The sequence below is a fragment of the Populus alba genome, chromosome 10 (genome assembly GCF_005239225.2).
Source record: "Populus alba chromosome 10, ASM523922v2, whole genome shotgun sequence".
NCBI lineage: Eukaryota > Viridiplantae > Streptophyta > Magnoliopsida > Malpighiales > Salicaceae > Populus > Populus alba.
Genome location: NC_133293.1, coordinates 20,453,681 through 20,480,163, shown reverse-complemented (window position 1 = coordinate 20,480,163; position 26,483 = coordinate 20,453,681). Strand labels below are relative to the sequence as shown.

General features: G+C 35.5%; 5 protein-coding genes across 15 annotated transcripts; 4 read left to right on the top strand and 1 right to left on the bottom strand.

Annotated features, from left to right (window-relative positions):
• The first annotated feature begins 38 nt into the window (after positions 1-38).
• LOC118060036 (uncharacterized) lies at positions 39-3,571 on the top strand. 6 transcript variants are annotated; one of them, XM_073411752.1, is made up of 6 exons: positions 53-195; positions 920-1,259; positions 1,354-1,610; positions 2,135-2,222; positions 2,993-3,059; positions 3,285-3,571. In XM_073411752.1, the coding sequence occupies exons 3-6, from the start codon at positions 1,487-1,489 to the stop codon at positions 3,336-3,338; spliced, it is 333 nt and encodes a 110-aa protein (XP_073267853.1). In that variant the 5' UTR covers positions 53-195; positions 920-1,259; positions 1,354-1,486; the 3' UTR covers positions 3,339-3,571. The 6 variants fall into 6 exon arrangements, with proteins under 6 accessions (XP_034929016.1, XP_073267853.1, XP_034929018.1 ...); XM_035073126.2 differs by having other exon boundaries at positions 54-195; positions 1,165-1,259; XM_073411751.1 differs by having other exon boundaries at positions 54-195; positions 673-1,259.
• Positions 3,572-6,459: 2,888 nt separating this feature from the next.
• On the top strand, positions 6,460-10,991 carry LOC118060035 (serine carboxypeptidase-like). Its single transcript, XM_035073124.2, has 9 exons — positions 6,460-6,857; positions 7,353-7,521; positions 8,868-8,987; positions 9,250-9,393; positions 9,475-9,625; positions 9,825-9,913; positions 10,050-10,308; positions 10,393-10,526; positions 10,635-10,991. The coding sequence occupies exons 1-9, from the start codon at positions 6,511-6,513 to the stop codon at positions 10,761-10,763; spliced, it is 1,542 nt and encodes a 513-aa protein (XP_034929015.1). The 5' UTR covers positions 6,460-6,510; the 3' UTR covers positions 10,764-10,991.
• A 1,831-nt stretch (positions 10,992-12,822) lies between these two features.
• LOC118060034 (U11/U12 small nuclear ribonucleoprotein 31 kDa protein) lies at positions 12,823-19,584 on the bottom strand. 5 transcript variants are annotated; one of them, XM_035073121.2, is made up of 3 exons: positions 19,256-19,584; positions 15,267-16,164; positions 12,823-13,135 (listed from the first exon to the last, which is right to left on the bottom strand). In XM_035073121.2, the coding sequence occupies exon 2, from the start codon at positions 16,005-16,007 to the stop codon at positions 15,288-15,290; it is 720 nt and encodes a 239-aa protein (XP_034929012.1). In that variant the 5' UTR covers positions 16,008-16,164; positions 19,256-19,584; the 3' UTR covers positions 12,823-13,135; positions 15,267-15,287. The 5 variants fall into 5 exon arrangements, with proteins under 5 accessions (XP_034929012.1, XP_034929014.1, XP_034929010.1 ...); XM_035073123.2 differs by lacking the exon at positions 19,256-19,584 and adding an exon at positions 18,433-18,809 and having other exon boundaries at positions 12,823-13,130; XM_035073119.2 differs by lacking the exon at positions 19,256-19,584 and adding an exon at positions 18,433-18,807.
• Positions 19,585-19,688: 104 nt separating this feature from the next.
• LOC118060033 (uncharacterized) lies at positions 19,689-20,744 on the top strand. Its single transcript, XM_035073118.2, has one exon. The coding sequence runs from the start codon at positions 19,809-19,811 to the stop codon at positions 20,613-20,615; it is 807 nt and encodes a 268-aa protein (XP_034929009.1). The 5' UTR covers positions 19,689-19,808; the 3' UTR covers positions 20,616-20,744.
• A 1,752-nt stretch (positions 20,745-22,496) lies between these two features.
• Positions 22,497-26,483, top strand: LOC118060031 (uncharacterized). Of its 2 annotated transcripts, none has more exons than XM_035073117.2 (3): positions 22,497-22,767; positions 24,460-24,589; positions 25,511-26,483. In XM_035073117.2, exons 2-3 carry the CDS (start codon positions 24,548-24,550, stop codon positions 26,315-26,317), a joined length of 849 nt encoding a protein of 282 aa, XP_034929008.1. In that variant the 5' UTR covers positions 22,497-22,767; positions 24,460-24,547; the 3' UTR covers positions 26,318-26,483. The 2 variants fall into 2 exon arrangements, with proteins under 2 accessions (XP_034929008.1, XP_073268095.1); XM_073411994.1 differs by having other exon boundaries at positions 22,499-22,767; positions 25,483-26,483.

The following is a 26,483-nucleotide window of genomic DNA, read 5'->3' as shown; positions in this document are numbered from 1 at the left end:
CCGGAGAAAATGACTTCAACTTTTAATATAAAGATTATTATATTATTATTACCATACCATGAGCCAACAACTATCAGAAGTCAAAACCGAGCGTTCTCCTAATTTCCTCCCCCCTCTCTTTCTCCCTCTCTAAAATAAACACTTTAGATTCAACACTAAAAGAATCCAATGCGTTTGTAAAGAATCTGCAGCGAGGTATGGCCCAACCTTTTCTTTCTTTCTTTCTTGGTGCAATTCTTTTTTGGGTTTTCGATTTCTTTTTGCTCAAGATTACGTTTTTAAACCATAATGGGTTTGTTATTTCTAACAAAAAAAGAAAAAAAGAATGGCTAAATGCATGCTTTGTTAAATCTGGGACATGTTTTTGGGTTCTGGATATGGTTTTGAGCTCATGGGGTTTGTTTTTTCAAGTCTTGTGTCTGTTTTGTACGGTCTGCTTGATTTGTTTTCACATTTTGAGCACCTATTGGATACAGTATCTTTGCTTTTTTTTTTTAAAAAAAAAAAAAAAAAAAAAAAAAACAAGAAGAAAACAGGAAGAGCAGTGTAAAAGTAGGGAAACTGTGGCTAATGTGATGAGCAAAAGAAGACTGGCTTTAAGAATGCGAAAGTTAGTTAATTGAATGATGCGGTTCTTGTAATCTATTGTGTTAAAGATTATTTGATTTGTAGAACGAGGAATTGCATAGTAGCATGGTGGAATTTGAGTTGAATATTTGGCGCCCAACTTAGTGAATTGTGCTGTGGAAAGGTTGGTCTTTTGTCTTGTTTTTTCGTAGTGGCTTGGTGGGGATGTGAAGAGCTAAATGTAAATATATGGTGATTCCATTTTGTGGGTTTATATTTGGAAAAGCTGATACTTTTGCAACAGATCTGAATTTGTGTTGACTGTGAGAATAAAATTTTGTTGTGAATTTAGATGAAAAGAACATCTCTAATGATGCCTGACAAACAATGATGTCTTTGGTTTAAGCAACGCTTTACATGTTATGTGCCCGCAAGGAATCTTATGTTAGAAAGAAGGATAGAGGATGGATATGGATACTGATTAGACCAAGGCATCTGCTTTTCTACGGTGGGACTTCTGTTGTGTTAACATGAGTGGACTCTGGAACTTTTATTGATTAATTTAAAGAAAAATTTAACAGATTATTGATTTTGCAGAAAGAAGAGAAATATGATTAATGGAAAAATTGGCTGTAGTTTAATATTTAGTCCAGCGTGAAGAATGTGGTTACTTTTTTCCAGCATGCCACATGGTATTCAAGTGACATTCTGACTCGTATTTCCTTACTGTTTCCTTTCTTTTTTGATTTGCCAATCACACAGAAGGACTTTTTTTATGCTAAGCAGTTGTTCTGGAAGCCGTGCATCATTCCAAGTAGCTATATCTTCTGATAAATCCCTGAAGGAATTTTTTAAAGGGACTACTAGTCAACAGTTGTTCTGTTAGTGCTGTAGGGAATGCTCATTCAGTTTAAATCCAATGGACGTAAATCCTGTACGCTCCCATTCAAATGAGAAGCAACCGTTAGAGCATTCTACATCTACCAATGGAGAACATGAGCACACAGAAAAAGAGAAGAGTGCTTCTGTGTTCATCAATCATGGTGAGTCTCTTGCCTTAGTAATAAATGTCAGCAATTTCACTAGATTCATCTCCTGCCTAGCATATCTTCATCAAAACAACTCACTTGGTGATTTTGCTTGACACAAGTTTTTTATATAGTCTTACATCTGCAGGTTTTTAGGGTTCTTGTATATGTGAGTTTTTATACTTCCTTTTTTCAGAGTTGGGAATCACTTTTGCATGGTAACATATTTTTAATTAGAAGTGGTGTTGGAGATTTCTTTTGCTATGTAAACTATACACATGATGCCAATTGAGAATCTGTGCTTCTTAAGGAGAACGACTAAAGAAGTTTATTTCTCCAACCTTGACTATCACGGAGTAATCTGAGTAAATACTATTGACTATGTTCTGCGCAACATAATGCCTGGAAACTTTTGGTATTCCCTTCTAAATCGATGTGTCATATAGGTTTCTTTGTCTATTCATATTTGTCCTTACCTGTTTCTTTCATTGCATAATATTCTTTTCTATGAGCATAACCTGTCCAAATTAACTGTCTAGCTGCAATTGCATGGCATGAGAGCAGAAGAAAGTGGACTGGAGATCAATCTCAACAGCCAGAAAGAATGATTAAGGACCCAATTATAAGGTAATCATTAAAGCTTCTTGAATGCTATGGGCTCTATTCATGCGGCCAAGAGATTTTAACATCTATAAGCCTTGAAGCTCTTTAGTCTGAATAATTTCATATATGGTGTTTTCATAGGTGCATGAAGTAAAACTTTTCTCGTCATTTAATAGGGAAAGAATAAGAATAACAATTGCACTTCCCTACCAGGGTTAATGGAGACTACTAAAAGGTTTGGAGAGTGTGATGAATTGTTGGACATGCATTTTGCTGGCTGCTGCCCTCAGCCAAGAATAAATGCATGTACCAACTTAGTTAAGTAGGGAGTTGATGGATTATTTTGATCCTTCCTAAACCTATATGAAAAAGAAAAGAAAAGAATTTTTAGTAAGTGGCTTCATAAGTAGGACTAACAACATTACACTGGCCACACCGCCAAGAGAAAGTTCAGGCTTCCTAGTTAGTTTGTGTATTCTGATGACTCATGTTATCATGTGTGGTCTCTGTTGTTATTTTTCCCCTTAACTACTGCGCTAATGTCTTCCCAATTTGTTTGTATATTATGTTGGTTCATGACATTATGATATTGTTTATTAATTTTTTTTCTTGTACCTACTCAAATTAGTGATCATTACCGCTTATGGTCCTACCTAAGTGTGAACCAATATGAGAGAATATAAGAAATACTATCCTTGAGCATTTTTCACATGAGATGGTGGATCAAACATTGCATCCTTGGAGCCACACATGCTGGTAGATGAAACATAACAGCAGAATTTTTTTTCTGGCAGCTGGTCAACAACCTATGAAGATTTGCTCTCAACTCACGAGCCCTTCTCTGAGCCAATCCCTTTACCAGTAAGCTCTCTTCTGACAAACATACTTACACTAGATGAGTTTTGTTGTTTATAGGTTTTGAATCTTCTTTTAGTCATGGTGTGCATGAGCATGTGCAGGAAAGATCATGGTTAGAGATTTTGGACTGGTGATTCTTTGAGATCATTCAGAACATTCCACTTAGTTTTACGCTTATTTTCTCAAGCAGTTGTTGATCACAATTCAATTGATTGTTGAATTTTGCAGGAGATGGTAGATTTTTTAGTTGATATATGGCATGATGAAGGCCTCTTTGATTAAATAATCGATGACAGTGTTTTAATTCTACTGTAACGGAGCCTATAGAAGGTTAAGAATACAAAGATTTTTGACAACCCTAAAAGGCAGCCTGATTTCTTGAAACTGATTCTTCCATGTAGAATCTGATATGGAAAGCCATGTACCTGAAATTGATTTCAAATTAGACTAGCAAGGAATTTTCATTTCCTGCTTATCCTCACCTGGATTACAGATCCCAGATGTAATTTTACTTTCGTTGGTAGCAAACATCTCGCGTATTTAGAGCATATTAAAACAATAAAAAAAAAATTAATTTGAAGCTTTTTAAAAAGAAAAAAAACAAATATTTTAAAAGAGTTGTTCGACTACAATGCTAAAATGATGCATATTCACTGTGAAAGCCATTCATTCAGTTCTTGATAGCATTGGCATCGCATGGAGAATGATGCACACCTTTGCAAGTTAGGCAATTCCTTCCAAATTTTTCATGATACTATATAAAATTGCTAGTGATTCAGAGATATATAGCTGCAATTTTCTTTGCTGATATTAATATAAAACTAGTTCACGACAATGTAATGGCATTGATATTGTCTACAAAGTGTTGCAATGTCGACAATGAACATCCATAAACATCTCTGATCTTGCTGTTTTTTTTTAAAACCCACATGGTAGAATCAAAATTTGTCGCTGATTCTTAAAAAATATTTGTTTTTTTTTTTCTCTTCAACTTCTCTGTTGCCTCTAGGAGATTAGCACTGTGGGATGGTAAACAGATTTGTTTCTTATTTTATTATCTCAAGTTCGAATCCAAGAGAAAACCTTTTTATGAATATACTAATATGAAGAATAAATGATTTGTCTGAAATGAATTAATAAATGACTTTGATTTATGGATAACCAAAGTTAAATTCACCTTCCTTGTTAAGGTAAAGAAGAAGATCCATCTTACAAATAAAAAAAAAAAAATACAAGAGGGAAGATCTCTTATGAAAAGGGCAACATGGTTTCTTTGTCGGTGATGATTTAGTATTATATTTTAAATAGAAGTTGGGAAAGTTTAATTTTTATTTATTTAAACTTATTTTTTTTTATTTTTGAATATATATCTATATTAAAAACAATATATTTTTTAAAAATATATTATTTTAATATATTTTTAATACTCTTTTAATACATCTGAAAAATCCTTGAAAAAGGAGTCAAGAATTATCTTCAAGATGTACCACGATGTTATTTCACATCTTCCATGATTTTCTTCCATCGTTCCGGTAGCAAGGTCCTAAAATCTAATGTAGTTGAGGTTTTTTAGAGAGTAACCTTGGAAAAGATTTAGCGTGTTTGACAGTGTGGTAGCGGTTGTTTTTCAAATAACTTTTCGTATTGAAATACATGACAATGATGTTTTTTTCATTTTTTTAAAAATTATTTTTGACATCAGCACATCAAAACAATTTAAAAAATACAAACCGCACTTAATTTTTAAAAAAAAAATAATTTAAAATTTGATGAAATACAGATACAAACACAATGTCAAACGGTGTATTTAAGCTAAATATAGCATTACTAGCACGAATTTGATGTTCCTCCCCAACAAAATATCTCTACCCCTTCCACTTCTTTATTCAAGCCCACTTTCTTCTGTTCCAAGTATAACTTGGATTGTCGCACCCGGAATGATCTTCACCATTCATAACCTTGACTTCAAGAATTCCAATAAACTAACGATCATGATCTCCCATCTAAAAGTACTTGATCAGTATACACTATGACCCACATTTCTTGGTCAAAACTCAAAAGACTAAAGTCTTGAGACTCTTGACCATCATTCGAGACCTAACAAATTCATCAAACAAAACAATCAAGTTCTTCGCTAGTTGTTAGATTTGCAAAACCCTCAAAATGAATCCATAAAGTCAACAGATAATTTCAGAACACACACACACAGAATAGTCCCTTGTGTATACAATCAACTTGCGTGCACATTTCTAACAGTGGACCCTTTCTCGCGTAATCAAAACCCCTTCTATGATTCTATCTTACCGCCCGTAATCCAAAGCAAAAGAGACACCGCATCATCGTCAACACCAACACGTCGTCTCCCTGACGTTTCCCTTGCTCCCTAACACAGGGTGAAATTGCAATTTAGTCCTTGTATTTATCCAGATATTCCACTTATATTCCCATAGTTAAATGTTCTCGTTGTGAGTTCTAGATTCTCCAATTTGTCGGATTGTGCAAACATTATTGAATGCTAAAAACATCTAATGAGAGACTGTTTTCTCAATTCTTCTCCACCTTCTAAGACCACCTCGTAATTTATGATTGTTTCTGAACATTATTGATACGGACATAATTTTGATACATGGTACAAATGTAATATTTTATGCAAGATTATCCCATAAAAAAGAGATCAGGCATGAATTTGGTCATATAAACGGTTTTTTTTTTTAATCTTGTCTAATAAATGCATCGAACACAGATACAGATAAATTTATTCTTGCGTTTCCTTGCTTTAAACTATACTAATGTACTTTCCTCGATGAGGGACCACCTAGGTAGTTTTTCATTTCACAACTAAATATAATAAAAATAAATTAAAATGAATAGATGAGACCTAAGAAAATTAAAAACTATAAAATTATATATTTTAGAGAGTTTAATAACTAAAAAATAAAATTTAGCTCGAAAAATTGTTTGAAGCTTATCATGATAAAGCTAAACATAAAAAGAAAATTTATTTTTTTGAAAATCATTTTTCTTGGAACATTTCTCAGAAACAATTCACTTTTAAATAAATAAACAAGGCATCAAAGGAATTTTTAAACGTGAGATCCAAACGGAATATGAAAAAGTAATAAGGATTAAAATGTACTTTAACCTACTAACAACTAATATTTCTTGAAACGATGGCCTTTAAAATGGTGTTTTGGGTATGAGTGTATGACCGTTATTTTTAAAATATAATTTTTTTTAAAAAATATTATTTTTAACATTATTAAATCAAAATATTTTTTAAATAAATAAAAAATTTGAAATAAATAAATAAATTTAATTTTTAGAAAACGCCACGCGTTCCCAAAGCCTCTGATAAGACTGCTAGTTTTGCCACGTATAACCAACTAAAGTACACTTCCTCTACATAAAGATCCTGCCTTTGTATCTGTCACTCCATTCCTCGAGAACCTGAAAAATGGAGAACCTGAATTTTCTTTCTGTTATTCTCTCCTCACTCATCGTGATATCGCACGCGAGAATACCAGAAAATCCTTATCTCAATCTCGAGAGGTCGAATCTCCCGTCTGTACAAGCAGGGAAGATGATAAGGGAGCTGAATTTGTTTCCAAAATCTGAAGTCAACGTGATCGACGGTGGTGATGATGGTGTTGGTGCTATTAGCGAGTCACGGTATAATAAGAGGATTGTAGAGAGGAAATTTAGGTTTCCTAATGTAGTAGGTGACGAGGAAGAAAGCTTTACCGTTGATGATTTGGGACATCATGCTGGCTATTACAATATTGAGCATTCTCATGATGCTAGGTATTTGATTTTAAAAACCCTAGGTTTTTTTTTATTTGGTTGTGTTTGGGGAGATGGGTTATGTTGGTTTTTGTGTTTGCTTGTTTTGGTTAAAGTTTTGTCTTTTTGGGTAAAGGTTGAATATTTGAGGTTGGTGTTTAAGTGGATTGGTGATTATTTGAGATTTTTTTATGTGTTATGTAATTGAATGTTTGATTTTGCTTGAAGTTTTGTGTTTTGGGTAAAGGTTGAATTTTTGAGGTTGGAGATTAAGTGGATTAGTGATTATTTGAAATTTTTTCTAACGTTTCGTGTAATTGGATTTTTTATTTTGTTGAAAGTTGAGAGAGTGGAATATTTTATTTAGTTGGTTTCCGATGTTGATGATGATGTAATGAATGTCTGATTAGGTTTTCATTTTGTGTGGAGTATAATATTTCGGAGGTTTTTCTTTTAAAAAGTTTGTTTGTTGGTTTCTAATTACTGGTGACTTATTGGTGTAATTGTGGTTTGTAGGATGTTCTACTTTTTCTTTGAATCAAGGACCAGCAAGAAGGATCCTGTGGTCATTTGGTTGACAGGAGGACCAGGGTGTAGCAGTGAATTGGCTATGTTTTATGAAAATGGTCCTTACACTATTGCAAATAACCTGTCACTTGTGCGAAATGAGTATGGTTGGGACAAGGTAAGATGCTGTTAAATCTTCTTAAGCCGATGCCATAATTAATATTGGACTATAGTTTCTTAGTCTTTTCCTTCTTGTTCCTAACCTTTTTTAAAGTTTGCCATAGTTTAGCAAATATGATTTGTGAAAAATCATATCATGTTATGCCAAATGAAGCAAATATCCAATTTCTTACCCAATATTATTAAAAGTGTGTTTCATATTGTGTATCATTTAACAAACTTTGGCCAGTAATTGACCTAGGGTAACAATCCATTGATATGTCCTGTAGTTATGTGCCCTTGAGATCAAAAAAGTTAATCTTCGATAAGTCATATCCAGTTCGTTCAAGAACTGAAGACTGCAAGAATCACTCTCACACGTTAAAACTGAAAAGTTCAGCATAATAATCATCAAAAGCTCCGAAATTGTGGCTTACATGAGTTTAAATAGTTCTTGAAAAATTAACCCTAATGGACCTCTTATGTGGACTTATATGAAGTCCACTCAAAACTGGCCCAAAACCCTAAATTAAAAAGCCCATGACCTGATCCAAACAAGCCTTGGATCCTAGCTGAAAACAAACTATTAATTAAGCCCAAACATTAAAGAAAATAATAAAAATAAGTAACTTGTCATTAAATACCACCAGCCTTTCTTTCCTTGTGTAGCTAGGATGAATAAGGAATCCTTATAAGAAAAGGATTCTGAAACATTAATGAATCCTTGCCACACTAGGAGATTATATTGCACCTCATTAAAGATCCTTGTGGAACTAGGAAATTCCCAAAACCAGCTCCCACATCCTTGGAGGAAAAGAATCCTAATCAAATAGGAAGTCCACAAGTCAAATGGAAGTAAATAACAAAATCCGTACAGCCTCTGTTGACCAGTATTGGGGTGCCTTCCCGAACTCTGATTGACCTGCAATTTTAACCCAAGGTAGTAAGATATGTCTGGAGAGTCCACATAAAATATTAGCCCGATCCAATGGTCGGATTGAGAATTATGACTGTTGCCGTAAACCTGGACTGTTGCGCTTTTTACGCCAAAATCCAAATCTGACCTTACTTGGGTCGTATCACAGGGCTGAACCGTATCACCTAGGCTCCCAGTTGCACTTTCTGTGTCCTGGATCACTGTAACTTGGTTCTTAGTGCATTGGTTTGGTCGTGATGGTTTATTAGCATATACACGAGGCACAAATAAAAATAACGCTGCTTTCTGGGGAAAAAAAAAATGGTTTGTCACTAGCACTATTAACTCCACTGCTGTTCTCTATTCCTTTTCATTAACGAGGTTGGAAAAACTGCAACTTGCCTGCTTGCTGACAAGAGAATTAACATTTTGCTATGATGATTTTGCAGGTGTCAAATCTTCTATATGTTGACCAACCCACTGGTACTGGATACAGTTATAGTAGTGATAGGCGTGACATCCGTCACAATGAAGGCGGAGTGAGTAATGATCTATATGACTTCTTACAGGTTAGTTATCCTGTATTTCCCTGTGATAAGAAATGAGATAAAGCATGATAATCTGGTATCCCATGAACTTCTAATATATTAATAGCTTGAGGAAAGAACTGTAATTGCTAAAGTTTTACTATACTGAATGCTAGTCTTAGTTTGGGACACTAAACATACACTGTGAAACGTGAAAGGATTGGTGAGTGGTTGTTTTGAAATGATTGAGATTTGTTAACGCATGATATTGAAAGGACTAAGTGCATTCTTTGTATGGCACCAGGCCTTCTTCGAGGAGCATCCTGAATTGGCAGAGAATGACTTCTACATAACTGGAGAATCATATGCTGGACACTATATTCCTGCTTTTGCAGCTCGGGTCCACAAAGGAAACAAAGCTAAAGAAGGAATTCATGTAAACCTCAAGGTATATAAATGATTTTGCCTAATACTGACTTTTGATGGATTTGTATAACTTTTATTAATTGCAATTCAAAATTTTGAGCAGGGATTTGCCATTGGTAATGGGCTTACTGATCCTGCAATCCAATATAAAGCATACACAGATTATGCACTGGATATGGGAATAATTAAACAAGCTGAGCATGATCGCATCAACAAGATAGTTCCAGTCTGTGAAGTGGCAATAAAGCTTTGTGGTAATGTTGCATCTCGATTTGCTCCAATTCCTTTCAGAGATCAATTTCCTTCTTGATTGTTTAATTGTTTTTAGATCACATATTTTTGTATCAATCAAATTAGTTGTTTCAAACTTCGAAGTTTTCTCAGTGCATGAGGTCCTATTTTGTTGATTTTAGCTCCGTGGTTCCTTGCTTGAACATGTGCTTTCTGTCTCAGGCACTGATGGTACAGTCTCTTGCTTGGCCTCCTATTTAGTTTGCAATACCATATTCAGCAGCATCTTATCAGTTGCTGGTAATATAAATGTAAGACCTCATAAACCCTCCTGTTTGAGGGAAGTTAATCAGAGTCACTTTCATAGACATGAAAATAATGTGTGTACTGAATACATGTGTAACAAACAACCAAAAAATTACAAGCATTGATATATTCTCGCTGCAGTATTATGATGTTAGAAAGAAATGCGAGGGGAGCCTCTGCTATGACTTCTCAAATATGGAGAAATTTCTGGGTCAGAAATCTGTTAAGGAGGCACTTGGTGTCGGGGATATAGACTTTGTCTCCTGTAGCACTACAGTCTATATGGCGATGCTTACAGACTGGATGAGGAATCTCGAAGTGGGTATTCCTGCTCTCCTTGAGGATGGAGTCAAGTTGCTTGTGTATGCTGGAGAATATGATCTCATCTGCAACTGGCTCGGTAAGTAATACCAACTACTAGGGTATAGCGAGTTTCATTTATTTAACCTTTATCCAAGGCTAAGGTTAAATATTATATGAGCAGGTAATTCCAGATGGGTTCATGCCATGGAGTGGTATGGTCAGAAAGAGTTTGTGGCATCTCCTGAAGTTCCTTTTGAAGTTAGTGGTTCAGAAGCTGGAGTGCTGAAAAGTTATGGGCCTCTCGCATTCCTTAAGGTCACTCTCTTTCTCTCGAAACAATTAGCTTCTGACTTTTTTGCCAAAAATGATAGCTTCTATTTTATAATCAGTGCTAATCTAGTTGCACAATGCATCTGCCAACAGGTCCACAATGCAGGGCACATGGTTCCCATGGACCAGCCTGAGGCTTCATTAGAGATGCTGAAGAGGTGGACTCAAGGCAAATTGTCGGAAGTCACACAGGAGCCCCAACAACTGGTTGCTGAGATGTGATTGCCTTTTGTCTAGCTTTAGTAAGAGTGACCGTAATATGTGGTTTCCCTTTACGCTTGTAAATATTATTTTTCTCACCGATCAAACAGAATCCTAGACAATGTGGTATCTTGGCTTTTGATTCTCTGAAGGTTATAGACTCGTAGAATCGGAGAGTTTTATGGATGCATGTCTTCTTACCTGACTGTAATATGGTTTATGCATTGTGCTGAAATCTTACATTGCAAATATCTGTTTGTTTAATTTTAGCATCTAACAGCATGCTATCCGGATATATCAACATGAGACTGCAGCATTTGTCCACAACTACCTACAGAGGCGCACACTTTTGGCCAGCTTGTACTTGACAGTTTTCCTTCAGTCCGATATTTAGAGGACAAAGATGCCAGTTTTTGCAGATTACCACCTTACCATATGGGTCCATGTGGTTGTTCACTGCAGTTACGAGATTATTGCCATGCAAAGCATGAAAAACCTCTTTTTTAAGGTAACATAATGAATTTTTTAGGACAAAAATCGATCCTTGTACTGAATGTCGGGCCATCGTTTTCTTGTTATTTGAGGATAAGATTTAACTTGACTGAACCATGTAATTTCACAGTAACATTTTTTATTCACTCTAATCTAAGTTGTTTCAATACTGGTCAGATTAGTTTTTTGGTCATTGAGTTAATTCAAGTTTATTTCAAAACAAAGTTGTTTGTGTTTTTTTTAATGAAATAATATTGTTTTAAACATTTTTTTTTTAAATATATATCTGAGTTATATTAGTAATAGTGAATTTGTTTAATGTCTTGGAGTTAAAATAGTTAGGTTTTATCTGGAACTGAATCAAATTATAAATTAGTGGGCATTGGATTGACTCATCAAATTGGGGCGAATTTAATAATGACGTTTATGAAGCACATATTTACATATCAATTAAATTAGAACTAGGTCTCCAATGGCGTCCACAAAAATCTTTTAGAACCCCGCATCATAAACCTATTTGCATAATTTGAAGTGGCAAGTTACTGTTGGACACGTTGGAAGATACTGGGAACAGTAACACTGGAAAAGATGCAAACCTTCGTTAGCTACTTTTTTCAAGAACATAGAGCAACGGAGTATGTGAACAGTTAACTCCCAAAAGACCAGGAAAAGAAGTGCTTGCTCTCGTGGCTTTTGCTGTTAAATTCTCAACCAACCATTGTTTAAACTCTCATGATCTTTTGCTTCCTTCGGTTTCATCAAACCCAACCTCAAAGATATCACCAGTTTCTTCTCTATCAACAAGAGATGCTGGCCATCACATGAAGCTTAAGCACCCATCAAGAGCATCTGCTGAAGGTTTCCTTGGCTCCCTTTCAAAGTTTACTAATTAGTATTGCTTCAGTTCAGTTTTTCACTTGTCACTTGCAGGAATTCCTAGTTAGTTAATTGATGAAAATTTTAAGTTTACTAATTATTCAACAAGCGTAGACCTGTCCTTTTGGATATATGCAGGACTAGAACCAGCTGTATTTGCAGCTCTTGTTCCAAACAGTGCTGAAGAACCATTGCAAGAATTAATAGAAAGAATTCTGGCTGGTAAGCTGATCTTGCTGATTTCAGTAAACTCCTAAGCAAACAATCTGCATCTTCTCAGTTCGCACCAACGAATATAATATAATTTCCTGTGCAGACGGCAGATCAACCTATCTCAACATAAGCAAAAGGAAAACAGATAATTGAAGGCTTGTGGTTACTTTCTCAATGAGACTGTAGTTTTTGGAGTTTCGAGGACAATCTAGTTCTCATTGATTGTGATTTATTAGAAAAGTAGTCACAGCTGCCTGCATCAGTTGGAAGAATTCTTTTTTTCTCAGAATATTTATTACTGTATTGAAACCTGCTATCTACATCACTTCATATATTACAGAATGGATAATGTTTTTTTCAGGGTGAAAGAGAAATATCATTATCAACAAGTAAAAGAGGCACGAGCCGAACCCTGCTTCCAAAGCTTTATCATAGCAAATCCCGTTACTGCACAAACCATGGAAGCGAGGCTGAGTACTAGCAAGATGACACACAAAACTGAAATCTAAAAGTTTATACTGATCTTTCTATTCAAAGCATTACAGATACATATTTCACAGTACATTCTCATATATCATGTCTGTATCAATATTGCTGATAAATCAGACATACAGAATTCAACTATATGTGTGATCATCGACAAGACTCCAACAGGAAGTAAATTTGCAATTCTCCCCTCCGATGGAAGAAATTCAACACAAGAGCCCTTTGAGCTTCGACAAGATATACACTCTTCACAATTCTGGCTGCAGCCAAGGTGGCTCCTCTCGGAATGCTAACGGCTATTGATCTGAAAAATGATCGCCTCTGACCTGCCAAATAAGAGAGTTGGTCAAAAGCTTTGATAAAAAAAAAAGTATTCTAAACGAGTCTCAGCTACCATAAATCCCAAAGTCTTTGCAACCTAGGTTGTGCATGAGGCAGGGTAGGAAATTTTTTATGAAACCAAACAAAAAGCATGGAACAATTTTAATCTGTTCAGTTTAATCCAATCCTCACACACGGAAAAAGAAACAAGATCGCATCCAAGAACCATAGATGAAAACATATCCGAGAATTATAAATGAAGAGGTGGTCAGACATGAGATATTGAAGGAAATTAAACAGTAAGAAGAGAACAAAGCAATCTTGTTTAATTCCCTCCAATCCTCACATTCGGCCAAGACATGATATTCGTTTAGTTGCATGTTGGAGAAGAATCAAGTAAAAGAAACTAAACAAAAATCGACACCAAAACAAACAGTGACATCTCTTTAGTTCCCTCCAATTTTCACACACAACATACACTCTTGACTTTGAGGCTTCAACAGGCTTTGCCTTTACCACAGGCTTTGTCTCGAACCAACCACAGGATATTTATAGACTCTCTAAACTCCAAAGGAACAAGACAAACTAACTTCACAATTTTCACACAAGAGCATGATTCGCATGCTCAAAAGCAGTTACAAATACTGTGTGCATGTTTGTACGGTTCAGAGCATTTGAATTCTCCCTGTATATGTGTGGCCCGCTCACCAGGAACACAGCCCATATTAGAGCCCAGATAAATGACTACAAAGGCCAGCCCAAGATACCTTCTCAGCTCTTTAAATCTTCATAGAAGATTATTGATATCTCGAATATGCGAAGGCATCTTGTGCATATCATACAAACCCAACACAGTTCAGGTTTACATCTTCATGAGTAACGTTTGAATGAAAGTTCTTCGCTTGTCCCTCGCAGGAATTCCCAGCGAGTTAAATGACGAAGATTCAAAGTTTGTTCCTCTAAATGCAAATGCTAATGACTCAACAAACGATACATATTTATTTCACTTCCAAAGGAATATTTTCCTGAACCATGTAAGCAGCTGCAATTGCTATAAAATATTTTCAAGCTCTGTACAAGCAACAAAAGTTCGTGGGCACTGGTGAAAAAATCTAGGAAGTCTTTATACTGATCTTCGCACTCCATGTGTTACAAATACATATTTCTTGACAAAAATAAAGAGAGTAAATAAACAAATTTACTTCTATCTCGCAGTAAATTCTCATGTTTAACGTGACAAGTACATATTTCTTGGTTTCCTCTCTAGGCTTCAGCTCTTCTAACTTTGCAGCAAGAACGAACCACCCCCAACCTCTTGCCAGACAAGAAAGTTGGTAGAAAGCTCTAAGCAAAGAGCAGAAACCATCAATTCTCATGTATTTAATAGCAGTCACAAAAAAAGGGGGAAACTTTTTCTCCCCGCTTGCTAAATGTCTTGGAAACTAATGTTATCAAAATGAACATCTATCCATGAATATCAGGCGAGCAAATGTCTCAGCTGATTCACCAGCATTTCCCTCACAATCCAAGAACATCAATCTCAAAACTAGTTTCAGTAACACTGACCAGCATAAAGATGCTCCTCCATCAAAAAAACCGAACACAACTGTAATCCACAAGTCATAACAAAAAAACCTAAGACGCAACACATGCCATATCAATCACAGATGAACAAATCGAATCCTCTGTTTTTCAATAACACTAGCCAGTGTTCTTTTTAAACTCTGAGAAGATAATCTCCAGTATCAGTAATAACATGCTATAACCTCCCTCCCTCCCTCACCAAAACACAGTAACTGAAACAAAAAAACAGGAAGATTACATATTAATCAAACATCAAATCAATTACACAATCCAACAAGCACCCAATCTTCTATTAAAACAAATTAACATAACCGAAAAACCCAAACTCAAACAAAGCAAAACATGCCAATCATCATAGGAACTGTACAACCAACTTAAATGCAAACTCAAGCAAACCAATACAAGCCCTAATGACCAGAAGGAAGAGCAACACATTCACTAAACATCACATCAAAAATATATAGACAAATCTTAGAAACTCAAAACTTATTCCAAATTTTTTCACCAACATGATCAAAACTCATACTTTAATAACAAGAAAATCAACATTACCTCCAAAAAGAATCCCAGAAATCACTCCTCTTCATCACTCTCATCACTGAAGTAACTAGCTTTCTTAACCTTCACCTTCTTTTTCTCAACCTCTCCTGCCTTCAACAACCTCTCCTCCACCCCTCCATCCACCGCCGCAGCCCACTTCTCCTCCTCAAACTCACCCTCTTCTTCCTCCTCCTCCCAATCTCCCCTGCCCCTTCCGCCGCCTCCCCTCCCTCTCTTCACCACAGGCCTCTCTCTAATCCCCAATCGATTCCTTGGACACTCATAACTCAAATGTCCATCTTCTCCACACTCATAACACTTACTCTTATCCTTATAAACCCTCTTCTTAATAAACTCCGCCGCTCTACCATTATCTGCCGCAATCGACGCCGACAGAGTTCTACCATTGAGAATCTTCTTGTCCATCTGTTCAACGGCGGTGACCGCATCGCTGCGAGATACGAATTGGATGAATGCGACGCCGCGCGATTTCCGTGTCGTTCGGTCTTTTAAGACGGTTACACGTGCTACTTTGCCGAAGGTGGAGAAGAGTGTGTGGAGGTCTGAGTTTGTAAGGGAGAAGTCCAAATTGGATACGTACAGGGTTGATTTTGATGGTGCTAAACCGCCGGATCCGCCATGGGGTTTGGTGGAGGAAGGTGGGTATTGTGATGACGTGGTGGCGGATGAGTAGCGGTGGTAAAATATTTCGTCTTCGTCACTGTCACTGTTGTGTTTTTGCTTCTTCCCCATTTTTTTGACTTCCTAGCTGTTGATAGTTTTTTCTCTTTTCTTTTTTCTTTTTTTGCTTTTGCCCTGTTGGTCTCGAGAAATATATATATGTATATATACGTGGGTGTCCGGGCCAGCTTGAGCGCACCACAACTAATCCCACGGCTCACTGAACATCCTGTAAACCCAATGAGCATGTAAGGCACCGCAAGGATGACAGGCGTGCACGGTGAAATTTAAACCCAGAATACAAAGGAAATAAACAAATCTCTTCAACCACTGAACCAAGACCTCAAGTGCATGTCAAGAAATATATACTGGAAATATATACTTTGCCTGGAGTGGGCTTTTTCTTGGATTGTAAATATGAAATCTACCCTACAAACTAAACTTCAACCGAAAAAAAATTGTCAATGCATATTATAAAACACTTGTATTATACTTACTTCTACAAAAACACCACAAAATAAATAAATAAATGATTTACTACTTTGTTTAGAGAAATGGGCAACCCATCAAAAATTCCAATCTTATCCTTTTTGCTTTAACAACAATTCTACACCTTACTCATACCAGCAAGGCCCTTTGTTTTACTTTTGACTTTTGATAAAGACTCAATCCCTAAACCAGATAGATATTAATAAAAAAAAAAAAAAAAATATATTCAGCTATCATGCAATTTTCTCTGACACAGTCAAAATCTAATACTGATATTATTTCTTAACCCGTAGATGCAATAACTTGTACAATAATTAATTTGAAACATTACACACTCGTGTATGTATGTGTATAGCATTTGTTGATTATTATTACTTCGTTTCTAAGGATTGGTATGTTAAAGTCAAAGTTAAAGACTCGCCGACAGCATAATTTAACTCTTATTATTAGCTAAAAATAAACTAAAACAAATAAAATTTTAACAGAAAGTTCTACCCTAAGAGAGATTTCCAGAATTCACTTTTTCACTATATTCTTCGCAACTCAAAGGCTGATCTTTATAATGAGTATCTATTAATACAAATTATACAATAATAGCAATTTTTTCTCTAACATGTTCTTTGACCATCGAAGATCAATTTTCCAATTACTTTTCCCCTCATTTCACTTAATTTTTTTCCATCCAATCTAACAACTACTTTATCAAATAATTTACTTATTTCAATAGAATTGATGTTTTCCTAGCATTCAATTGCATGTTACAATTCATTCTTAATTGAGAAAATAAAATCACATAATTATCTCACTAAACAGTTCCCAGACAACATTTTCTAGAAAACAGTGCACAAATAATAAGAAAATCAAAATTAAACCAAATATCAGACATTTAAATCCTAGTTTACTTTAAAAAATCACAAAAGAAGCAAAACTCAGTTTTTATAACATCGAATTATAACACATCACAAAAAAAAAAAAAAAGGAAGAAGGAAAATCACTTACATGAAGACCCAGAAAGCGAAAAACAATTACAATTCCAGGTACTTGTTAGGTGAAGCTCAATCTTTCCAACTTTTCTTGTAGATTTAAAGATGATCCAGGCTAGATGGCAGCTTTGCTTAAAATATGCAGAAGATTTGAACCTTTTGGAGTTTTATTTCTTGTAAGGCGTAGGTAAAAATGAAAACAGATAATCAATTTTTCTGTTTATTACCACTGCTAACGGCATGTTTTATGTTTCTTTGACATGCAATTGAATGCTAGGAAAACATCAATTCTATAAGTATATTTTTGCTGTGCTGTGCTATGTTATCCAGTTATCCTAGTGATCATCTTATCAGTGTCAGCTATAAAAAGGGATCCATGCATCCAGCTGCTAAAAGCTTATTTTGGAATCTTTCTACCTTTCTGCTAGATTACATAACCCTGATTAAGAAGGTATATACTAATTAATTAGATAGCCATGTCAGCTGGACTAGTTTCATATGAGATTGTATTTTGTAATTAAATATTTCATGCAAGATTTATAAAAACTGTTGTTGAATATATGTGATTGCAGGGATGATCAAGGCTTTTGTAGCATAGAGTGCAGAAATAGGCAGATGGTTTTGGATGAACTGAGAGAACTTGAAGCGTCTAGCAATAAAATATTAAAATCTTATGAGCACTGCAGTGCCACTGCTAAATTACATAACTTTTTCATATTCCTAATTTTCCTCCTTTGTACAAACTTTGTGCTAAACAGATAATTCAATGGGAAGGGATAATGTAATATAGCAGAACGCAAGTTACTAATGGGATTTTTTAAAGATTATCTGTCATATAAAACAACAGATAGAGGCGATTAACAACAGCAACAACACTGTATTTGCCAGAGATGCTGGCGTGATGTTTTACAAATGATAGGAGTCATATGACCATTAACAACAACACTGTATACAGCCAGAAAAAAGACATGCCCTCTTCTGCATAATAAAACATGACAGAAAAGATGAGAATCTAACAAGCAAACCTGGTTATATATTTGCGCTGCTGGTGAGTGGAGAGTCGAGACTTGAGATTCTACGCTCCTGAATGTGCTGAATGCTGATATTAATTTGTTAGGGCTGAGACTTGAGATTTTGAGAATTTGAGATTTGGGGAAACCAGGAAAGGGGAAAGGGGAAAGGGAAAAGGGGAAAAGGGTGGGTGGAGTGTCGGTGTCGGGCGCAATGAAATCAGGAGATGGAGCGGAGTCAGCAGACTTTCAAATTTTTAAGCAAACTCGTGCAATCGGTCCGGTTTTACAGATTTTAACGAGTTGGACCAATTTTATACAAATTTAACCTAATTTGATCTGATTTTATTGGTTTTTAAGTTTTTAACCTGATTTTATATGTTTTATATGTTTTAACTTGTAAAATTATATAATTTTACGAGGTAAAAACACATTTTTAATAACCTTGAGCAGAATTAACAATTCTAAGAGGTATTGTTTTATATATATAAAAAAAATAATAAAAGTGAATTAATTACTTTTACATTTTCAAACCTTAAAAAATTTAATTTAATTTACTAGCACCCATCTAAACCCCAACACAAAAAAATTATAAGATATAATTCATAAACACGATGAATAAGAAATATCTTAAATTATTGTTTGGTTTTGTAATTACATATAACAATAGCAGTTTCTAGGAAACAGTGCACAAACAATAAGAAAATCAAAATTAAACCAAATATCAAGCATTTAAATCCTAGCCCACTTAAGAAAATCACAAAAGATGCAAAACTCAGTTCTCATAACATCGAATTATAACACATCGCAACAAAAAGGAAGAAGGAAAATCACTTACATGAAGACCCAGAAAGCGAAAAACAATTACAATTTCAGGTACTTGCTAGGTGAAGCTCAATCTTTCCAACTTTTCTTGTAGCTTCAAAGATGATCCAGACCAGATGGCAGCTTTGCTTAAAATATGCAGAAGATTTGAACCTTTTGGGGTTTTATTTCTTGCAAGGCGTAGGTAAAAATGGAAACAGATAATCAATCTTTCTGTTTATTACCACTGCTAACAGCATAAAGGAGCAAGAGTTTTATTTTCTCAACTAAGATGAACTGTAATATGCAATTAAATGCAGGGAAAGCATCAACTCTGCTGAAATAAGTAAATTATTTGATAAAGTAGTTGTTAGATGGGATGGAAAAAAATTAAGTGAAGCGAGGGGGAAAGCAATTGGGAAATTGATCTTCGATGGTCAAAGAATATGTTAGAGAACGATTTGCTATTATTGTATAATTTGTATTAGTAGATCCCACTCGAATTCTTTGTTTCTCCACATTGAATAGCACTTGGATTTGTAATTTTTGACAAAACCAGTGATGAGCTGCCATTGGCCTTTGACAAGATGCATGGATTCTCCACGGTCGATGGCTTTGTGGAGATAACTGAAAGCTTGGCTGAGATGATTAAGTACGTGGCAAATGAACCCTCAGTAGGGCTCTTCTATGTTCAGCAGCATGCTCAAAATGCAATTCCGAATGTCATTAGGCTCAAGAATAATGTTGTGGAGAAGTCACGTGCAACAAATCTGCACACTGAAGACTTGGAGGATTGTATCACCATGGTGAAGTCAATGAAAGAATGTGGTTTCCCTGTTGCTGATGAGATGATTAGAGACATCAGGAAATCTTTAGCAACAATGTCAGCTAAACAACCAAGAAGAGGATTAATTAATAGCCCAGTTTCAGGTTTTCAGATGGGAAGAACCAGCTCACGGGGACCAGGCACTTGGGGTCGTAATGGAGATGATGCCGAGAAGGATGGCAAAAGGACGAGCAATTACTTTTCAACTGTATTTAAGACTGCCAAAGAAAAGGCAAGCAATTTCAAGTGGCCACCACTTGATTCCAAAGAATCAACCACAAACCAGGCAGAAAAACTACTGTCTTGTCCTACTTCATCACAATCGGTCACTAGCACTGGCTCGTCTCTGCCTGATGTGGAAGCTGATGAATTGCCCTTGTCAGGTCCGACTGCTGGTGGACAACAATTAGATGAAGAAGAGGATCAATCTGTTGTGAACTTGCCACGTCATAATATATTGTTGTTAACAGAGAACTTCGATGACTTCAAGGCTGATAAGGAAGCCAAGCTAGAGGAGTGGTTGGGAGGGACTGCTGACAACCTAGATAAACTGCAGGAGGGCAAATGATGCTGGCGGATTTCCCTCTTTTTTTCCTTCGTCTTCTTCTAACATGATGTTCGATGCCATTGCTTCCCAAAAAATCTGTTGCTTTTGCTCTACTGATCTCTGAAATGATCTTATGCAGTATGAGAGAAGAGAGTGCAAGAAGAGAAAAGAAAGATAGGAGAGCATAACATAGGGGAGACAAGACATAGAAGGGGAAAGAAAACGGGGGGGAGTGGAACAGAAGGAGCCAGAAAAAGGTGACGGGCATGAGAAAAAAGAGAGTAGGAGAGAATCAGATGCAGAGAGAGGAGAAGAGACGGACACGAGGAGAAGATAGAACGGAAAGGAAGCCAGACGCAGGGAGTGGCATCATAGCTTCTTCCCAGAATCCCAGCGACAAGCTCAGGAGGTATTTCTCCCAGCAGCGGCTGTGAACTAGGTAAGCTTTTCATTCCTTCTCCTTCCGTTTATAATTGCACAAACACTGTGCAGGTGCAATTTAATTAAATTGTGGCTGTAGCAGGCGTGCGTGAGTTGTGCACTTAAAAGCCAGTTGGGTCAGTTGCTCGGGCTAGTGACTCGATTAGGCATGTTGGGTATAAACTAATTACATGTATCAAGCTGGATTCAGTTTAAAAAAAAAATTAAAAATCTTTTCAAAAAAATTTATGATTTTCTCGTATATTTTTTACTGCATTTTGATCGATATTGGTTTGTATTTTTATACTGTAAAAATACAAATCTGGTATTAAAATACATGGTTTTTTTCAAAAAAATAAAATGTTTTGCTTTCATGCATATGGTCAAGTCTCTCAAAAATAATAAAAAAAATCATATTGTATTTTCATACAACAAAGAAATTTTTAAAAAAAATATGCATTAGCATGCATTTTGGCTTTAATAACTAATTTATTAAAATCACGAGAACTAGGCCAATATGTCAAAAATTCTAAAAATTTATTTTTTTTCTTTTAATATTTGGGGTTATGACCATATATGTAAGACGTATTTCAAATATTAAATTATTTTGTTGACGTCAGAACAATTAGATTTTACCTGATAAGATAAAAATCTCTTTATTGAGGAAGATTTTTCTTAAATAATAGATGGATTAACAATTAGAAAACATGACAAGATATTAGGTTTTACTAGACAATAAAACAATGAAACTTACCTTAGGTATGGCGTATTGGGGGTGGTATCTTCCTTTACACAATAGTGAGATTTCTGAGACCAGAAATTCTTGTCTAGTGACCAAAATATTGTGGTGACTCCCATTCCAAGTATTTTTCACTAAAAGACAAGAATTCCTTGTCCCTCATATTTGTACATTAGAAATCTTGAGGGACTGAATTGTTTTCGCCACGACACCTTACACATACAACAACCAACATTTTTCTTCACTTTATCTCCTCTATTCCTTCCAAAATTTGATTAGACCTCCTATCAGTCAATCATCAATCGTGGAGAATTAACCTCCCTTGATCATTTTAAGCACTTAAAATTAAACAATCACTAGTATATAAATATATGATTTTATTAAATATATGAACAAGTACAATTTTTATCTAAAATATTCTTTCAAAAGAATAAAACAATAATCTAATTCTTTCCTTGTATTTGATGTATGGTACAATCTCTATCTAAAATATTCTTTCAAAAGAATAAGATTTATGCTTTGCAAAAATGCGAATTTGAACATGTATTGCGAAGTGAGATTTAGCCCTCATAAGAAAAACTCTTTAAAATTTAAATGCATAACAAAAAAATATATATGTCATTTAAAGGAGGTTTTTTAAATAAAAGGAAAGAGAAAATGAGTATTAATCTACATATAAATTAGGTTAAATTTGTATAAAATTGGTCCAACTCGTTAAAATCTGTAAAACCGGACCGATTGCACGAGTTTGCTTAAAAAATTGAAAGTCTGCTGACTCGGCTCCCTGCTGACTCCACTCCATCTCCTGATTTCATTGCGCCCGACACCGACACTCCACCCGCCCTTTTACCCTTTTCCCTTTCCCCTTTCCCCTTTCCTGGTTTCCCCAAATCTCAAATTCTCAAAATCTCAAGTCTCAGCCCTAACAAATTAATATCAGCATTCAGCACATTCAGGAGCGTAGAATCTCAAGTCTCGACTCTCCACTCACCAGCAGCGCAAATATATAACCAGGTTTGCTTGTTAGATTCTCATCTTTTCTGTCATGTTTTATTATGCAGAAGAGGGCATGTCTTTTTTTCTGGCTGTATACAGTGTTGTTGTTGTTAATGGTCATATGACTCCTATCATTTGTAAAACATCACGCCAGCATCTCTGGCAAATACAGTGTTGTTGTTGTTGTTAATCGTCTCTAGCTGTTGTTTTATATGACAAATAATCTTTAAAAAATCCCATTAGTAACTTGCGTTCTGCTATATTACATTATCCCTTTCCATTGAATTATCTGTTTAGCACAGAGTTTGTACAAAGGAGGAAAATTAGGAATATGAAAAAGTTATGTAATTTAGCAGTGGCACTGCAGTGCTCATAAGATTTTAATCTTTCATTGCTAGACGCTTCAAGTTCTCTCAGTTCATCCAAAACCATCTGCCTATTTCTGCACTCTATGCTACAAAAGCCTTGATCATCCCTGCAATCACATATATTCAACAACAGTTTTTAGAAATCTTGCATGAAAGATTTAATTACAAAATACAATCTCATATGAAACTAGTCCAGCTGACATGGCTATCTAATTAATTAGTATATACCTTCTTAATCAGGGTTATGTAATTTAGCAGAAAGGTAGAAAGATTCAAAAATAAGCTTTTAGCAGCTGGATGCATGGATCCCTTTTTATAGCTGACACTGATAAGATGATCACTAGGATAACTGGATAACATAGCATAGCATAGCATAGCAAAAGCAATAGCTTTTAGTTTGCGTGTTCAAGTTAAGCTCCTGCTGCTGCTGACCTAGAATCAAACCCAGTGTGTGTGTGTGTTTTGACTAGCTAGGGTTGTCTTCTCTATAAGCATATAAGCATATTTTCCCCCCAGATTAGAACACCCTTCCATCTTAAGGCTTCTTAGGCAATGTTTATTAGCAACAAAACGACCCAGTTCATCACTGCATAGAAAAATCAGAAATTTGATCCAATTAGCAGTCATCTCTCAACAGTCTTTCATCACATAAAATTTAATTGGGCGAGGTGAGGAACTAGAAATTATATGATGCAGACCCTAGCCAGCAAATATGCTATTTGAAAAACTGGGAAACAGAACAAAGATACTGATTATATTCCTAAACAATCAGAGGGTCCCATTTTATCAGTTGTTTCATGCTTATATTTCTTTGTTGTTTAGCTATGTGTTTCATGCAAAACCCTCACACACTTTCAGGACTAAACTTCGATTGAAAATTACTGAACAATTAGAACGATGATGTTAGGCAGTTTGTGATGTGCAGCTTTACATAATTATATCAACAGGTAAAACAAAATGTTATTAATTAAGAGCATCTTTCTATCCAATCCACTTGGACTTGTTCATCTTTAGAATCTGAATAAAGACCGGTGACCTAGAAAGAAACGAAACAATTTTAACCCACATGACTGGATCTTGCAATTTAGTTAAATTTCACTTTTATTTTAATTGTGTTATATTATTATTTATTACTTGATTGGATCTTGCAAATTAGATAAAATATTTTACTTGCGATTTTACGATTCAAGTTTATATTGTATGTTCCGTGTTGTGTCAAAAAAACGTTTTTGACAACCTTGTAGGAAATAATAGCAGTGTTTGATTTTGACTGTGTCAAAGAAAATTGCATGATAGCTGAATGATTTTTTTTTTTCCTTTTATTAATATCTATTTGTTTTAGGGATTGAGTCTTTATCAAGAGCCAAAAGAAAAACAAAGGGCCTTGCTGGACGAGCTAGGAAAACTGTTGTTAAAGCAAAAGGATTAAGATGAGAATTTTTGATGGGTTGCCCGTTCCTCCTGACAAAGCAGTAAGTCGTTTATTTATTTATTTTGTGATGTTTGTAGCAGTATAATGCAAGTGTTTTACCATGTGCATTGACAACTGTTGTTCAGTTGGAGCTTTGGTTTGTAGAATAGATTTCATATTTATAATTCAACATCTTGAGTAGAATTATTAGATCGGAAGTTGACGGAGTTATGTTGCCATGAAACTTCCATGTAATTATAAAATAAAGATGATATGAGCCTTTGATGAAAAAAAAAAACAGTAAGATTACATATTAATCAAACATCAAATCAATTACACAATCTAACAAACACCCAATCTTCCATTAAAACAAATTAACATAACCAAAAAACCCAAACTCAAACAAAGCAAAACATGGCAATCATCATCAGAACTGTACAACCACCTTAAATGCAATCTCAAGCAAACCAAAACAAGCCCTAATGACCAGAAGGAAGAGCAACACATTCACTAAACATCACATAAAAAATATAGAGACAAATCTTAGAACTCAAGTGGGCTAGGATTTAAATGCCTGGTATTTGGTTTAATTTCGATTTTCTTATTGTTTGTGCACTGTTTCCTAGAAAATGTTGTCTGGAAACTGTTCAGTGAGATAATCATGGGATTTTATTTTCTCAACTGAGAATGAACTATAATATGCAATTAAATGCAGGGAAAACATCAACTCTGCTGAAATAAGTAAATTATCTGATAAAGTAGTTGTTAGATGGGATGGAAAAAAATTAAGTGAAGCGAGGGGGAAAGCAATTGGGAAATTGATCTTCGATGGTCAAAGAATATGTTAGAGAATGATTTGCTATTATTGTATAATTTGTATTAGTAGATCCCACTCGAATTCTTTGTTTCTCCACATTGAATAGCACTTGGATTTGTAATTTTTGACAAAACCAGTGATGAGCTGCCATTGGCCTTTGACAAGATGCATGGATTCTCCACGGTCGATGGCTTTGTGGAGATAACTGAAAGCTTGGCTGAGATGATTAAGTACGTGGCAAATGAACCCTCAGTAGGGCTCTTCTATGTTCAGCAGCATGCTCAAAATGCAATTCCGAATGTCATTAGGCTCAAGAATAATGTTGTGGAGAAGTCACGTGCAACAAATCTGCACACTGAAGACTTGGAGGATTGTATCACCATGGTGAAGTCAATGAAAGAATGTGGTTTCCCTGTTGCTGATGAGATGATTAGAGACATCAGGAAATCTTTAGCAACAATGTCAGCTAAACAACCAAGAAGAGGATTAATTAATAGCCCAGTTTCAGGTTTTCAGATGGGAAGAACCAGTTCACGGGGACCAGGCACTTGGGGTCGTAATGGAGATGATGCCGAGAAGGATGGCAAAAGGACGAGCAATTACTTTTCAACTGTATTTAAGACTGCCAAAGAAAAGGCAAGCAATTTCAAGTGGCCACCACTTGATTCCAAAGAATCAACCACAAACCAGGCAGAAAAACTACTGTCTTGTCCTACTTCATCACAATCGGTCACTAGCACTGGCTCGTCTCTGCCTGATGTGGAAGCTGATGAATTGCCCTTGTCACGTCCGACTGCTGGTGGACAACAATTAGATGAAGAAGAGGATCAATCTGTTGTGAACTTGCCACGTCATAATATATTGTTGTTAACAGAGAACTTCGATGACTTCAAGGCTGATAAGGAAGCCAAGCTAGAGGAGTGGTTGGGAGGGACTGCTGACAACCTAGATAAACTGCAGGAGGGCAAATGATGCTGGCGGATTTCCCTCTTTTTTTCCTTCGTCTTCTTCTAACATGATGTTCGATGCCATTGCTTCCCAAAAAATCTGTTGCTTTTGCTCTACTGATCTCTGAAATGATCTTATGCAGTAGGTTGATCTTATTAAAAAATTTCTGATATTTTGTTGGTTTCGCATA